Source organism: Oryzias latipes, chromosome 20 (genome assembly GCF_053564925.1).
Source record: "Oryzias latipes strain Hd-rR chromosome 20, Olatipes_Hd-rR_3.1".
Taxonomy (NCBI): domain Eukaryota; kingdom Metazoa; phylum Chordata; class Actinopteri; order Beloniformes; family Adrianichthyidae; genus Oryzias; species Oryzias latipes.
Genome location: NC_136256.1, coordinates 23,720,004 through 23,734,568, shown reverse-complemented (window position 1 = coordinate 23,734,568; position 14,565 = coordinate 23,720,004). Strand labels below are relative to the sequence as shown.

Genomic DNA, 14,565 nt, shown 5'->3' with positions numbered 1-14,565 from the left:
CGTTGGATGACAGGAAGTGGGGGCAGGGTTGCTCTGTGCCATCAGACCCACCCACAACTCAGAGGTAAGTTTCTACTAAACTACTGCCACTCTGCAGAAGCTATGTCCTATGCCAACACAGGTTTTTTTGCTTTTGGCTAAAAACGCCATAACACAATCAAAAGACCACTGGGAAGCCTTTTTGTAATAACCCAAAATACAATCGGAGTGGGACTTTAAGATTCCATAAAAGTCAGAAACATTCAATTTGAATTTAAACATTCAAAATAATGAGTGTCTGAAAATATGTTTTATGATCTTGCAGTCAAAATGAACCAAATATATGAATCATTGAAACCTTATTCAGCTCTGAATCATCACAAATTATCGAATGGTGCAGTCATGTCTATCCAAAGCCTCACTCAGCGCTAAGATATGAGCCACTGCATGCTGGGCACAACTTCCTTGTTCCTTCTAAGCAACAACTTTGACCAGCAGCCACAGTTTCCTGGATTTGTAAACTTTGAATGGATGTGCAAAGCAGGTAGGACACAGGTGATTGTCATCTCCTTTGGTTTCACACGCCTTGTGTCCCATCACTTCCTCTTCTGGCTAAATTGAGATATCTAGAGCAGATGGACAAATCTGAAGGGAAAGATAAAAATAGTTCTAAAAGTGAGTATGCAAATAACCAATCAGCAGCAGCAATGTTTGGCAGATATTTTCCAGGACAAAAGAGAAAAAGTTGATTGGGAGGGGCGATTTAGCAGAAAGATAGGATATCTGAGGTGACTCAGGTGGTTGCTGCGGTTGTACGGGGAGTGCAGTAGCCTGCTAACGGGGGCGTGATTGAGGCTTCCTCGCTGTTTGTTGTGTTCCTACTTCATACTTCAGACAGAGAGTCATTAACACGGCTTTTATAGCCTCAAGTGATGGGCAGAGATCATTAGAGAGATAGAATCAGTATCTTCAGTTTAATAAAAACAAATGCCGAAGAGTTCATGTTGAAGCAAAGTGCTTATCTCTAAGAAGTAGTCAGATCACTATGAATCAGCTTCAATCAATCGAGCACTGTTTCACAATTTTATGTCTTTCAGCCTTTGGTGTCTTTTGACTGAATCTCTTTTATGTAAGCTTGTACATCACATATCGCTGCTTATGTTCAGCGTTATCAACCAGGAGGCTCAGAAAAGAGTTTGATCTTTTCTGCTGCAGTGAAGGATGTTGCTAAAATCTTTTCCATTGTTCTTTTCTTTATGTTGCCAAGTCACTATTCAATAAAAAAGAGACATCATCAGCATAGAAACAAACTTTATGGGATTTGTCCTGACAACTGTCTCCCATTTAAACCAATTGTCTTGATTAAATGTTAAGTTTTGTTGTTTTGTTTTGGCAGAAATAATTAGTTTCGTTGATGCATTTATGTTTCATTTTAGCCATTGACAAAAAAAATTGCGGAGTTTACGCAGAGGAAAGACTTATAAAAATCCCACAGTGATGACCAGTTTTTTGATTTCTTTGTGTTGACACGCTTTCCTGCGTGTACACATTTCTTTGAACAGTGCAAAACTGGTAACGTCATGTTGTCCAGCAGAGTCAATGAGAGTGTGTGTGTGGTGAGTGTCTGGTCCTGTGATGATGGGATGTCTAAGATGCAGCCTGCTTCTTACCTGATGACAGCTGGGAAAGGCTTCAGGTCCTCATTCGTGACCCTGAAAGGAATAAAATGAGTTTACAAACATTTTCCGATTCATCTTTACTTTAAGAGTCTAGTAATCTGAGTCGTTTGTCCTAATCAGACTCTGTCATCTTAATCCTTCATTTTCGGCCAGATTCTCATCATTACGTTCTCATTGCATTTTTTTTTTGTTGCTTTTTTTGTTAATATTGGTGTAACTTCAGTGTTCAACTCTTCTGTTTAGTTTTTTGTATAACCCACTTTATGCCAAACTAATTGTTTGAGCTATTATGTGTATTTTAATGTTAATTCCACACAAAAAACAACCCCAATTGGTATTTTGATCCATTCACGCATTTCTGAGCATGCTTTAAGACCCTGCTCTCTGAGCACCAGCCCCTCCCAATCCACAAAAACAAGCGTGTTCTCTCATTGTGACGTGGACAAGGGAGAACAGCAAAAAAAAAAAAAAAAAACTACACACTATGTGCAAATAAAAAAAATTCAAATAAAAAAAAAAAAAAAAAAAAAAAAAAAAAGACAAGGGAGAACAGCCCCTTCCAGGAAGAGTCTGCACTGCTAGCACCGCCTCCAGGCTAACAGACACACCCACTTTCTCTGCTGAGCTAGCGGGGATCAGCCAGATGCTTTAATTTTATATATTCAATATGCACATCCATCTTTGCAAAAGTTCAGATGTTGTTTATTTTCGTGGATGCTGCTGTCATGAAGTGGGCGGAACCCACATGAAGTAAAGGCCTCTGTGCCTTAGAGATGGAACCGTCTTACTTCCTGGTAGGAAAATGAGCTGTGAAGATAACTAACATTTCATTTTAAAAACCATTCTTTAGTGTGCCAAAGGTAATATATTATCATACAGATGTAATTTACTCTGAAAGACTTATGAAAAGCATGAGATAGGCCCTTTAAATCCAGGAATCCACTTAATTTAGCATCAATTTAAATAAAGAATATTTTTTATGTAATTGAAAAAAAGTCAGGCACGAAGGGGTTAACTTCATGTATTCTTCTTCCACTTTCGGCTTCATGTATTAACGTGAAATAATTTTGCAAAAGGTAAAATACCATTTTAGTGTTATATGCAAACAGTTGAGTCACAGAGATGATAAGTTTAGCCAAAAAATTATTACATTAAAAAAAACAGTGTTTCTGCTCTGATATCACTGACATATAATTGCGCAACGTCGTCAGACACGTTGAACACGTCTGTCAAAAACCCCGCAAGCTCCTCCCCCGTCTGTCCATCACTATTTCCTAACGTTGTTGTTTCACTGCAAGGCGGCCATCGCCGACTCGCACAGACCTCATCCCCTTCACACTCCACTCTCCCAGCTCCTTCCCCTCCCACAGAGTTCACCCTGCCCTGCAGTTCAAAGTGGTTTTGCCTGTCTAGCCTTGGCGTTTAATGTTTAAGTATTGGGAGCGGCTGGAGAGTGCAAATAAAATGCCTTTAAAGACTCCAGGGCATGCTGAGGGCTGTGATTCCAGATACTGTATTGTGAAATTTCCATTGTACATGACAGATTAGCCTTCGAGCATCAGAATCTGTTGAGCCAGATTTTGAGTCTTTACTTGCACATAATGCTTTAGGCTTAGATAAATCATTTGAAGGAAGCGCATTCAAAACATTATTGCTGTGACAAAGACGTATACACCTTCATGGGATGGATGGCAACCTATACCTGTGCTGAAAAATGTTTGTCAAATGTTCAAAACAAGATAAAGGATTGAAGGTGGACCCCACCTGCACTGAAAAAAGAAAAGAAAACCTCACCTCAAAGAGTCATGAAGAGCTGCCCCTTCTGTTTGTCTGGAATAATGGAAACTCTGTTTGCAGCAAAGCAAAACAAGCTCCTTGTATGTTTGTGCGTGATATTCCGTAGTCTTAATCCATCTAACAATGTTACAAAACATTCAGACAGGAGGAGGCTTTAAAGCATTAATTGGGGGGACTTAAGATGGTTAAACTCTATCAAACACTTCCAGTTGCATCTCGCTTGCGCTTGATCAAGACTGTGGTACATGAAATCAAACATGGGTGTGGGTTCGGTTTATTTGGGAAGAAATGTTCATTCTTTTGAATGTCTGACTAATATGGGAAGCTTTTCAGAAATATGGCTCAATGTGAAGATGTGTCAGAGTGGATGGGAATGCAGGTCTGTGGGTTTTAGGGGCTGCTTTGTTTGATGGGACACAGAAAGAGGCGGAAGCTGGTGAATGGCTGCCCGTTTTCACGCCTTGTGCTGGATTAGTAGTCACATGCAACAGGCTTCTGAATACGAATTGTGAAATTCACTCCCTATTACATACAGACTTTATCATGATATGAAAACTCTGTGGATGCACAAATTCATGAGAATTTTGTTCTTCTGACATAAAAAAATACATAAATTCTTACTTTTGAGCTTGCACATACCTTCACTGTCTGATTCCCAGGTCAAACCCGAAAACTGCTTGGACATTTTTACATTTTTGTAAATACTCTGCACCTCAGGTCTGACTGAGAGTCGGTTCCTCTGTGGGGGAAACTCAAGTTCAAACCCATCAGCACTACGAGCTCTCGGAGCTGCATTATTCATTGCATTTTCTGTATTATTCATGTCATTCCACATCACATTTTGTCACTTAGAAGCAATACAGTTCAGTCTCTAATATTTTCCCTGTTGTTGCTTTTGTTATTACAACACTTTGCCCATGGATCATTCACATGAGGACTCTCACCACCTCCTCCTTTCAGCTCGGTGGCTTTAAGGAGTTTGTGTGTCACATCAGGATTGATCTCAGAGCTGCGACACCTGAACCAACACTCTGACCCGGAGCCAAATAGTACCACGCGGTGTCCCTCAGGGAACTGTAAACTCCCAGCACTGCTGTGTTTGAATAGCACCTCTGCAAAAGCAGCTGCAGAAATATTTCTGATGAGAAAATGTTTAGAATTTCTTTGACAACTGAGAAAGTGATGCTGGAAGCAGTTTGTTTTAATCAAAATTTGGTAATTGTGCAGCAAGTATGGTCTCACCTTCACTGGTTGTTCCAGCATGGCACCATGAGAGGTGCACCATGCTGGAGAATAGCCAAACTGAGATTTAAAGAGCTAGATTTGCTCATTAATATTTTTTTATTTCTGTCTTTGGGTCAATTATATTTTATTTTCCTTACATTACTTATCATCTGAATGTGACATTACAGATGGCATTCCTAATTAGTTTTATTTGAATAATATGGAGTAAAAAGCTTTTACATCTTTCTTTTTATGGAACGTTTTATGTTATATATTTACCACAGACAACAGTGTCACTCTGGAAGTCACTTTGCTCACTTTTCTTAGAATTTAGATCACCTGATAGAAAGAAAATCCTGTTATGGGTTAATTATCTCTGTGCTTTAAAGCCCTCTGCATGCCAGGACGTCGGTTAGAACAAATGCCAATCTTTGCTCCTTTTTATTTTTTACACTGAATGCATTTATTGATTTATTTTTGTTTTTCACTGCAAATCCAGGTGTGTGCATGCGCGCGCCGGGAGCACACTCGGCCATAAATGCGCACAGGCGCGCGCAAGCGCACGCGTTGAAGTCACTTCATCCAAGAGAGCGCCGCTTCAGATTTGAGCACAGCATTGTGCAAGTTGTCTGCGCTTCCTCTGCGTGTGTGTGTGTGTGTGTGTGTGTGTTTCGTGAAAGCTGGAAAACGGGAGGGAGGGTGAAAAAAGACGGTTTATAATTGATGTTTTCCCATGGAGGAGCCCCTCCTCCCCGCAGCGGAGGCTAACCCCCAGGTGGGAAAAATCTTTTAAGATTTTTTTTTAATGTGTGTGTGTGTGCGCGCGCGCGTGTGTGTGCAGGACAACATCAGGAGGGTTTGTCTAGTCCCTCCCCTGCTATATAGATCGGTGCTATAATACAAAGCATTAAAGGCGGTCGGCTCACACACGCTGCAGCTCGACTAGAGATCCCGTGGCTTATAATTCCCTTACTACTTTTTTTCTTCCAACCCCTCTTTCGATGTGCCCCGTTATTAGCGTTAGTCTGAGGCGTTCATTTCCGCACCTGCCGCGGTAGAGACCAGGCGAGACAAGGACGGAGCGAGAGCCCTGACAGACGCGCGGCTGAGACCAGCACCGGTGACTCGTTTGAGATCTTTAAAGGACAGGAGGGTGGACAGAAAATGCTACTCTGGGCCAAATTTGTTTTGGTCGGCCTCTTCTGCTTGTCCTTAGTGTCTTCTGGGATGGGCTGCGGACCGGGAAGGGGCTACGGCAGAAGAAGACACCCGAAGAAGCTGACACCTCTTGCGTACAAGCAGTTCATCCCCAACGTGGCGGAAAAGACCCTCGGGGCAAGCGGCAGATACGAAGGCAAAATCACAAGAAACTCCGAGCGATTTAAAGAGCTGACTCCCAATTATAACACAGACATCATATTCAAGGATGAGGAGAACACCGGAGCCGACAGGCTAATGACTCAGGTAAGGAGACAGAACCATTTCCTCCCCTCTTCTCCTAACGCACCATCCCGGCGCACTGCAACAACCTCCTTGTCGGTCTGGATTGCGCACCTTAAGTGAAGTGTGTTGTTCCTGCCGCTGAACTCTTCACACTGAGCCTTTTAACTTCACTGTGAGAGCAGATGCACTTTATGCACCAGCATGGGAGTTTGGAAACGCTGCGGGCTTGAAGCGAGCATTGAAATCCAGAGAAGTGATGTGCAGGAGAACAGTCAGGACACTCGGCCTGCATGGTTGTGACAGTGTATATAAAATATTAATGCGCCCCTCTCCTCACATCTATATTCACATCTATATTTGTATCTCTATGAAGCCTGATTTGTTGCTCTACACGCGCGTATTCATACTAACTTACATACAGGGCTTGTTTGGATGCTGCGGCTCATTTATGCGCCTTTTCTTGTAATAACAGCCATGAACGTCGGGTTTGCGCGCCGCTTCAAAACACATGGCGCAGCTCATTCGCACAATTATCCTCAACCAACTGCTGTTTGGCTGCGCTGGATTTGTGCACAGTTTCTTTAGCTTCATCAAGACTTCAGGACTGGATCAGGATGGCATGTGTTTCTCTGCTCCCTCCTGATGCAGCGCGTTGGTGATCAAATCAGCGCAGAGAGGAAGACGCGATACAGTGGAAAGATGCAGTGGTTTCTGCAGGATGCCGCGTCGCTCCAGTGTGACTTTTTAGCACTCCCATCCTGGTGAATTATTCACGCCGCTTGGGTGATATTGACTCAGTAAGAATGAAATGCCGGTGGTGATGATGGCGTCGCAGGTTGTGATGAAGCTCTGAACCATGCATGCGCATGAGCCTGATAAAATATTCACCGTGCGTCCGTTCTCCGCGTGCCCCCACCCTGCGCTCCCCTCATCCTCTGTGTGAGACGCCTCGAGGGTCTCACTCGTGGGGAGGAAATCACTGGCCCGGGAGGTGATTTCGAATATTAGAAGAACAGAAACATATATAGAAGCACCTGCTTCAATCTGAAGACTCTTTGGAAAATGTTCCACCTGCTGCACTGGCAGGGCGCGTCCACGTGGATGAGTGGCTAAAATGCACGTTTAAGTCTGTTTATTGCTGAGTCGTTTGTGGCTGGCGCCTCACTAGCCAGTCCTCATTCAACAACTCTTTGTGCGTGTAAAAGGAACTCAATATAAACTTTGAACTTTTGGTCAGTCGGGGGTCGGCGCAAGTTAAACTAGGTTATTCCTGCGTCATCGTGCATTTCACAGCAGAGCAATATCAAATTCAACCATGCAAATCCAAACAGAGGGGAACGCAGTAGTGAATGACATAAGCATAATCACATGGAGATTTAAGCTGTCGCAACGTTTTTGCTTTGTTTTGGGCTTTGTGCCACTTGATTTTTACGCGCGGGATTTTACGCACGCAGAAAGACCGGCTCCTCTCCTTATCTGGTGTTTCAGAAAACAGGTGTTGTACATGAAGTAAGGCACGTGCCTTCAGGAGCTCGGTTAGATGTGTGCAGTAAATAAATTAATGAGTCAGCTCACTGAAGTCTGGCCAGGACTGTGTTTTTGAAGGAGGAGCAGCTCGCCCCCAGGAAAGTTATCAGCAGATTTGGTTTGCTTTACACAAGTTTTCAGATAGTTTTTATTTATTTTCTCTACATGTCTTCCACAATCTGATCTGATCATTGTGGGCATCGTTTTTCGTTGTTTCTTTTAGAGAACTGCACTTCTTTATTTTTTAATTTGTCCACTATTTTTGATTTTTGAATTACGGAATTATCTTTTGCTGTTTTTCGGTCTTCACGCTTTACAGGAGATTAAATGGCTCATAAAAGTTTCTTTCGTGTTTATCCATTCTGTAAAGGTAGAGATGAGATGGGAGTTTGTTTGCACTGACAGGTAGCTGACAAGTGTTTCCTTTAACCCAATCATTTGTGAGAAGATTAAGTGGGCAGGCTGTTGAACAACTTTACGAGGAGCCCAGCGGTCCAAAGCGCCCCGCTGGGCTTCATGGTGGCTGAGTAGAATTTGGCTTGATTCGTGGCACACGACCTGATGAATTAATAAAAGGATAAAGCTTTGCACCGCTTTGTTCCATGTTAAAAGTGCGCAAAACTTGTTTTCTAGTTGTTTTAGTGCATTTTGCGAGTGAAACAGCCCTCATAAAACAGCAGTTGTCATAGAATTTTCTGAATGAAGCGTTTAGAGATGCTCTTCTGCACGCCCTCACAGATCTCCAAAGGTCTGTCAGTCAGCATCCAAAAACACCTCAACTTAAGCAAGCAAGTCACGTTTCAGGACTTTGCCGGAGAGGATAATGAACGTTTTTCCTTCGCTTTTTTTTCTTTTTGCACTGAAAGCCTCTTTGTGATGCTTTTTTTTCCAAATTGGTTGGGCGTCAAAAATAGTTGTCTTGTAGAAGGCCAAACATCTTCTTTGGGAGCGCAGAGAAGCTGTGGGTTCCAGTTTGTGGCATTTGAATCTCCTCAAGATCATATTCATATCAGCTGCAGATCAATAATTCATTTAAAGAAAACACACCGGCAGAGCACTTGCGCGTCCCGTTGACTGCAAACATGAATCTATATTAATGATGTTTTTGGGGCAACACGTTTTGATGGTGAGGGACGCTGCTTTTCCCGAGACTGAAGCCCCACATGTTATATGCCAGTGAAGCGAATGCGGTGCTTCATCCATATTTCATGAGCAGCTTTCTTACCCGAGATGTGCCCTCTGACGCGACTGCTCGTTCTGAGAAGTGCAAGCTCAGGATTAGAATTCCAGCTTCCAGAGCTTCACCTTAGCGCGTGGGGGGGGGGGGGGGGGGTCTCAGTGCCGCCGGTGGTGCTCCAAAGTCGAGGTGAGGCCTTGGAGTAACTTCAGGCAACTCAGAAGTGTGCACATACATATTACTTTAATGCGCAACTGTTTTTTGCGCAACTGTTTATCGCCTTTAGGTCCTGTTGTTTTGTCACATCAGCATCATTTGACGCATGTCTCCGTGTCCGCAGAGATGTAAAGACAAGCTGAATTCGTTGGCGATCTCGGTGATGAACCAATGGCCCGGGGTGAAGCTGCGGGTCACTGAGGGCTGGGATGAGGACGGCCACCACTTCGAGGAGTCCCTTCACTACGAGGGCAGGGCCGTGGACATCACCACGTCAGACAGGGACAAGAGCAAGTACGGCACCCTGTCCAGACTGGCGGTGGAAGCTGGGTTCGACTGGGTCTACTATGAGTCCAAAGCGCACATCCACTGCTCTGTGAAAGCAGGTATGGAAACAGCAGGTGCACCCTGCAACCTCAAAATGAATTTCACTACATTTGGCTTTCTTTTCGGACTAAAAAGAAGGGGGGGGGGAGTTCTTCGAAGTCATCAAGAAGGGAGAGGGAACATGTTCAATCCATTCCAAATTAGTATTTGATAATATCTGTGGCCTCAGTTTCACAAATAAACAAAATCTGGTTATTTCAAATAAATCAAAGGCGCAGACTTGAGTGATGTATGAACACAAAAGCAGCTTGTGGCGCTGTGAGCATTTCCCATGCAGCTTATTCCTTGATCTTACATCGCCCCACACTGTCTCCTGGTGGCAACCACGGCCCAAACCTGGAACCAAGCAGGTCCATGTGACCTGGAAAACCGTGGAGGACCACAATAAGAAACGCAATTTGTGGAATTAATCTGGATTAAGAGGCCTTTTTTATTCTTTTTCATTTAAAAAAAATGGCACAATTCCTTAATTTCTTTGTATTTAGACTTTAGTTCTGACTGCAGTATAAATAAAGACTTCTAGGGCGCACACTAAAGTGTTTTTCCACGTTTTCGTGCTCAGAATTTATTGATAAATCCCTCATTTGCCATTCCTCACACATGTTTGGAGATCAGAGCGCGCGGGCCTGCCCGGCGTGTCATCGGGGGTCATGCGACTTTACCAAACGGATTTAGCCCGAACAATGTTGAATTGGTCGGGCTAAATCTGGTTTTCAGTTGTCACCTTATTTCATGCTCGGGAATCTTAAAAGAAGATTAAAAGCCCCTCAGATTCTGAGTAGAACACCCCCCCCCCCCGGTCTCTTGTGTAGGACAGTGTGATCCCAGAGGCTGGTATGTGAAGAGCTCCACCAAGGCCAAAATTATTGTCATCAAGACTGACAACAAAGCAGGGAGAGGTGGTAGACAGGGGAGGGGGCATTGATGTTGCTCAACAGACAGCATTTAAGAGTCCAGGCCCTCATTTAAATTCAAATCTACAACTCGAGAGGCTTGGAAAAGTGGCTCCACTGTGTAAATAGTAGTTGTGAGTCGCCTATTTGTGTGAATTGTCACATAGAGGTTTCTGCACCTGAGTAAATATGGGGAGAGTCGCTGGGAAAGGCGTAAGTGTTCTTTGCCGAGAGTCGCTGGATCCACAGGATGATTTAGAATAACAATGCCTTCCCTTTATTGAGTTTTTTTAAATTAAGGAAAAGGCTTTCAGGTTCTTTTTTTTTCTTGCAGACAGCGTGAGCCAAGCCAATACACATCTGGCATCAAAAAGGATCATTATGCATAAAGGCCCTCTAAAAAAAAATAAAGCGCCAAATTAATGAAAAATTTGCGTGATTTTGCGTGAACTGTTGTGAATTGACTAGGATTCTTGTGAAATGTATTTAAAAAGGGAAAATTGTGCTGTATTTTGGCAGAAAACTCAGTCGCTGCAAAGTCGGGCGGTTGCTTCCCAGGATCCTCCACGGTCACCCTGGAAAATGGCACCCAGAGGCCCGTCAAAGATCTCCAACCCGGGGACAGAGTACTGGCCGCGGATTACGACGGAAACCCGGTTTATACCGACTTCATCATGTTCATAGACCGGGACTCGTCCACCAGCAGGATCTTCTACGTCATCGAAACCGAGTCTGGCCAGAAAGTGACCCTCACCGCCGCGCACCTCCTCTTCATCGCCCACAACTCCACGCAGGCAGAGCGGCGGATGTCGGCGGTTTTCGCCAGCCAAGTCCGGCCGGGACAAAAGGTCTTCGTGTTCGGGCGAGGTCTGCTGGCGCCCGTGACCGTGAAACGGATTTACACGCAGAGGCACGAGGGCTCCTTCGCGCCGGTGACAGCGCAGGGGACCGTGGTGGTGGATCAGGTCCTTGCGTCCTGTTACGCAGTGATCGAGGACCACAGCCTGGCGCACTGGGCCCTGGCACCGGTCCGGCTCGCCCACTGGGTGTCCTCGTTGCTCTTCGGCTCCCAGCCGCGCGTCAGCGCGCAGAGCGAAGGGGTGCACTGGTACTCCAAAATCCTTTACCAGCTGGGGACTTGGCTCTTGGACAGCCACTCGATCCATCCGCTCGGGATGTCAGTGTCCCCGAGCTGAAACCCCTGAATGAGACTCAAATGTAGGAACTTTCGAACTATTCAGTAGATTAAACTTTAAAATATTAATAATAATATTAAAACAAAACAAAATAAAAACGAACGAACGACACAAAAGGCCCCAGCGGAGTTGGGATATTTATTTCAGTGACTTTTCCATGGTGTGTCCTCTTTCAAAGAATGAATGGAGCCTTACAAAGTTTCTCTTTGAATAATTTATTCTCGTGTGAACTCTGCCAGTGTCACATAAATGGATTGTGAGACGATGCGAGCAGCAAATTGTGCATAATCTATTTTTGTATATCTCCAATGCAAAAAGGAAATAAAAAAGTAAAAATAAGAAGAAAAAAATATACATAAAATGATGAAAAAAATGACAAAAAAATACCGCAAAGAGATCCTGTAGGACGGAGCTAACTGACAGGTTGTTCTTATGTGCAGAATTGTGCAACTGACTGTTATATTTTGTGGGAGAAAAAAAAACTTTGCGGAGTTTCATAAATTATATTTTTATACACAGGAATGTAAATTACATTTTGACGGATCGATACGGAATCACATTTCGTTATCTGAAATAGTGTAAGATATGAGAATATATTTTAATTTAAATAGCTGGGAAAGTGTTCGAATGAAAGAAAAACAAAACATGTACTGCTTATCAAGAAGTGTATTATTTTGTAAACTGATGGTTTGTTGGAGCGGGACAGATATTCTGCCTCATGTCTGCATTATCTCCTTTTTTCTGTGTGTTCTTATTTTTCTTGTTTCGTCTAAGGAAAAAAAAAATCAAAATGCAGATTCTGACAATTCAGTAACAGTTTAAGTGGTAATGAAAAAGTTCCGTTGAATAAATGCATAAGAAACTCCTGTTAAAGTACTAAAATGATATTTTTCTTTTCATATTTTGTAATAGGGAAATAGTTTTATATAGAAATGACCTGCGGCAGATGCACAGTTTGTATAGTCTATTTAGCCAGACAATACCAGTTAACTTTCATAACAGGGCGATGTGTCAAAAAATGTCTAGAGTTTATTATTTATATGTTTATTACAAAAATGAGATAAAGAAAAACTTTAAACTTGTTACACGTGTCTGTCTAAATGCGCTCCTCTGCAGGAACATCACATATTGAGGGATTTTGTCACCAATTAAATGTTGTTGTTTTGTTTTTTTACCTTTCTGGTTCAGCTTCTTTTCAGAAACGTTTGGTTGCTGCTATTTCTCTAAAAAAATATTTTTGTCTTTTTTAATTTAATTGGATTGTCTCGGCCTATATATATGTGAGCACCAAGAAATTTGCAGAAAATGAGGCTTTGAAGTGCTTCTGGCATGCTTGCGAAATGTTGAGAGCTCATGTCAGATTTAACGAGGTCTGCCCATCTGCAAATAACTTCTAAGTTGCAGACAAATGAAACAGCAGAGTGTTTGTTGGCTCTGAGTCTGCTGCTGCAGCTTCAGGTCAAATAAAGTCTTTATCACAGCTTCTAAGCATCTTCACAAATCACTATAATCCTTCGGTGTTTTCATAGAGCCTCGGAACGCTCCTGCTGAGTCTGAACGGGAAGCTTTGGGTTGTATTTCCCTTATTGCGCGTCTCTCGTTCAACTGATTTACAGCGCTCGCTTCCTGCAGGAGACCCGGAGACTTATAGGCAATGCAAGGGCGACATCGTGTGGCCAAACGTTGGTACTACACACCAACAACGTACATCTCAATTCACGTTTTCTGAGATTTAATTGGTTAAAAAAAATCAGAATACTTTTTTAGAAGAGATGGGTAGCTAAGCAAAATATACTCAGCGAAAAGCAGCAACATAAATAATTGTCTTTATGTAAAACAATCAGAAGTTTAAAAAAAAGAAAAAAAACAACTCAAGCAATTTTTAACTTTTATAATCACTCAAATGATGAAAATGTTGGTACTTTAGATGAATATAAAATAAATGAATGTACTTTTAATAAAAGCAACCTAACTAATTTAAAAATAACGAGATAAATGTAGCGTACTAATTAATGTTTGGTGTTTCACAGACATTTCACCCAAATTAGTTCTGTACTGCTTATATCTCTAACTTTTTGCAGAACTAGTTTTCTTTATGCAGATATGCACAAATTGGATTATTTCAACACCTAGAGGCATCAGGTAAAAACCAAATAATGTAGGTTTGAAAAGGTGCATGAAAACTACTCGACTACTCTTTTAATCCGAATCTACTTGGTAAATGTTAAAGTAACTTCAAGCTTTCTAAATGAGGTACAACTGCTGCGATTTATCACAATATGAAGTAATTCAGGGGAGGTTTCTCCCATAATTGTTGAGCATGCACGAACAGGATTTCAAAACTCTTTTTACACTTACAACTTATGGTTTTTCTTATTGGAAAAGCTTTTTTTTTAAAAAAAAAAAAAAGTCCCAAAGTGTATCTAAATGTAGATGTGAAGAATGTGAAGCTTTGCTCTCCCAGAAATGATGCCATGTCATCCCTCAATCAGACTTACTGAAGGTAAAAGGGGCCACTGAACCTGCCTTTCTGAGGACTGTTGCAACATGAGCAGGAATTCCATCTTCGGCTACCACATTGTGTTTTGCTGTTGATATTGGGAGCTGGAAACTCCAGGGAGGGACAAAGCGGGGCCATCTCTCCCGGAGCTGTGACCTTGGGTCCCCGTCGGATACAAAAGCGTCCGCGCAGAGCAGCATTCCTCAGAGCAGGTAAACAGAGCTTCTCTAATCCCTCTGGAGGCCCTCAGTCTGCTGCAGCTCAACAACAGCTTTTACAAATGTTGACATTTGCAAACATGAACAGTCTGGCTTTTCTGGAAAACAGAACTCGCTGTCAAGTCTCCACCACGGGGCTTCAGGTGGCACAACTTGTTCCATCCAGGAAGCTTTTGCTTCTCCGCGGCAGCCAAAAACTCACCTCAAAAGGAGGTAACTTTATGGATAAGAATCTTTATCTCCTTTGCTCAAACAGTTATTTTGCTGAAGCTTTTTATTTCTAGCTATTTATAAACGGTTTGCAACAAAAGATCCTAAAAATCTGCAAA

The 14,565-nt window shown here is 42.7% G+C and overlaps 1 protein-coding gene across 1 annotated transcript; it reads left to right on the top strand.

Annotated features, from left to right (window-relative positions):
- The first annotated feature begins 5,557 nt into the window (after positions 1–5,557).
- Positions 5,558–13,009, top strand: shha (sonic hedgehog signaling molecule a). Its single transcript, XM_004081111.5, has 3 exons — positions 5,558–6,143; positions 9,167–9,428; positions 10,842–13,009. Exons 1-3 carry the CDS (start codon positions 5,844–5,846, stop codon positions 11,516–11,518), a joined length of 1,239 nt encoding a protein of 412 aa, XP_004081159.1. The 5' UTR covers positions 5,558–5,843; the 3' UTR covers positions 11,519–13,009.
- The last annotated feature ends 1,556 nt before the right edge of the window (positions 13,010–14,565 follow it).

Excerpts from the sequence above, each read along its gene's own strand:
- shha (XM_004081111.5), top strand. The coding sequence starts at position 5,844 with ATGCTACTCTGGGCCAAATTTGTTTTGGTCGGCCTCTTCTGCTTGTCC. Across the intron at positions 6,144-9,166 it reads CCGACAGGCTAATGACTCAG|AGATGTAAAGACAAGCTGAA; the intron begins GTAAGGAGACAG and ends CCGTGTCCGCAG. Across the intron at positions 9,429-10,841 it reads CCACTGCTCTGTGAAAGCAG|AAAACTCAGTCGCTGCAAAG; the intron begins GTATGGAAACAG and ends GTATTTTGGCAG.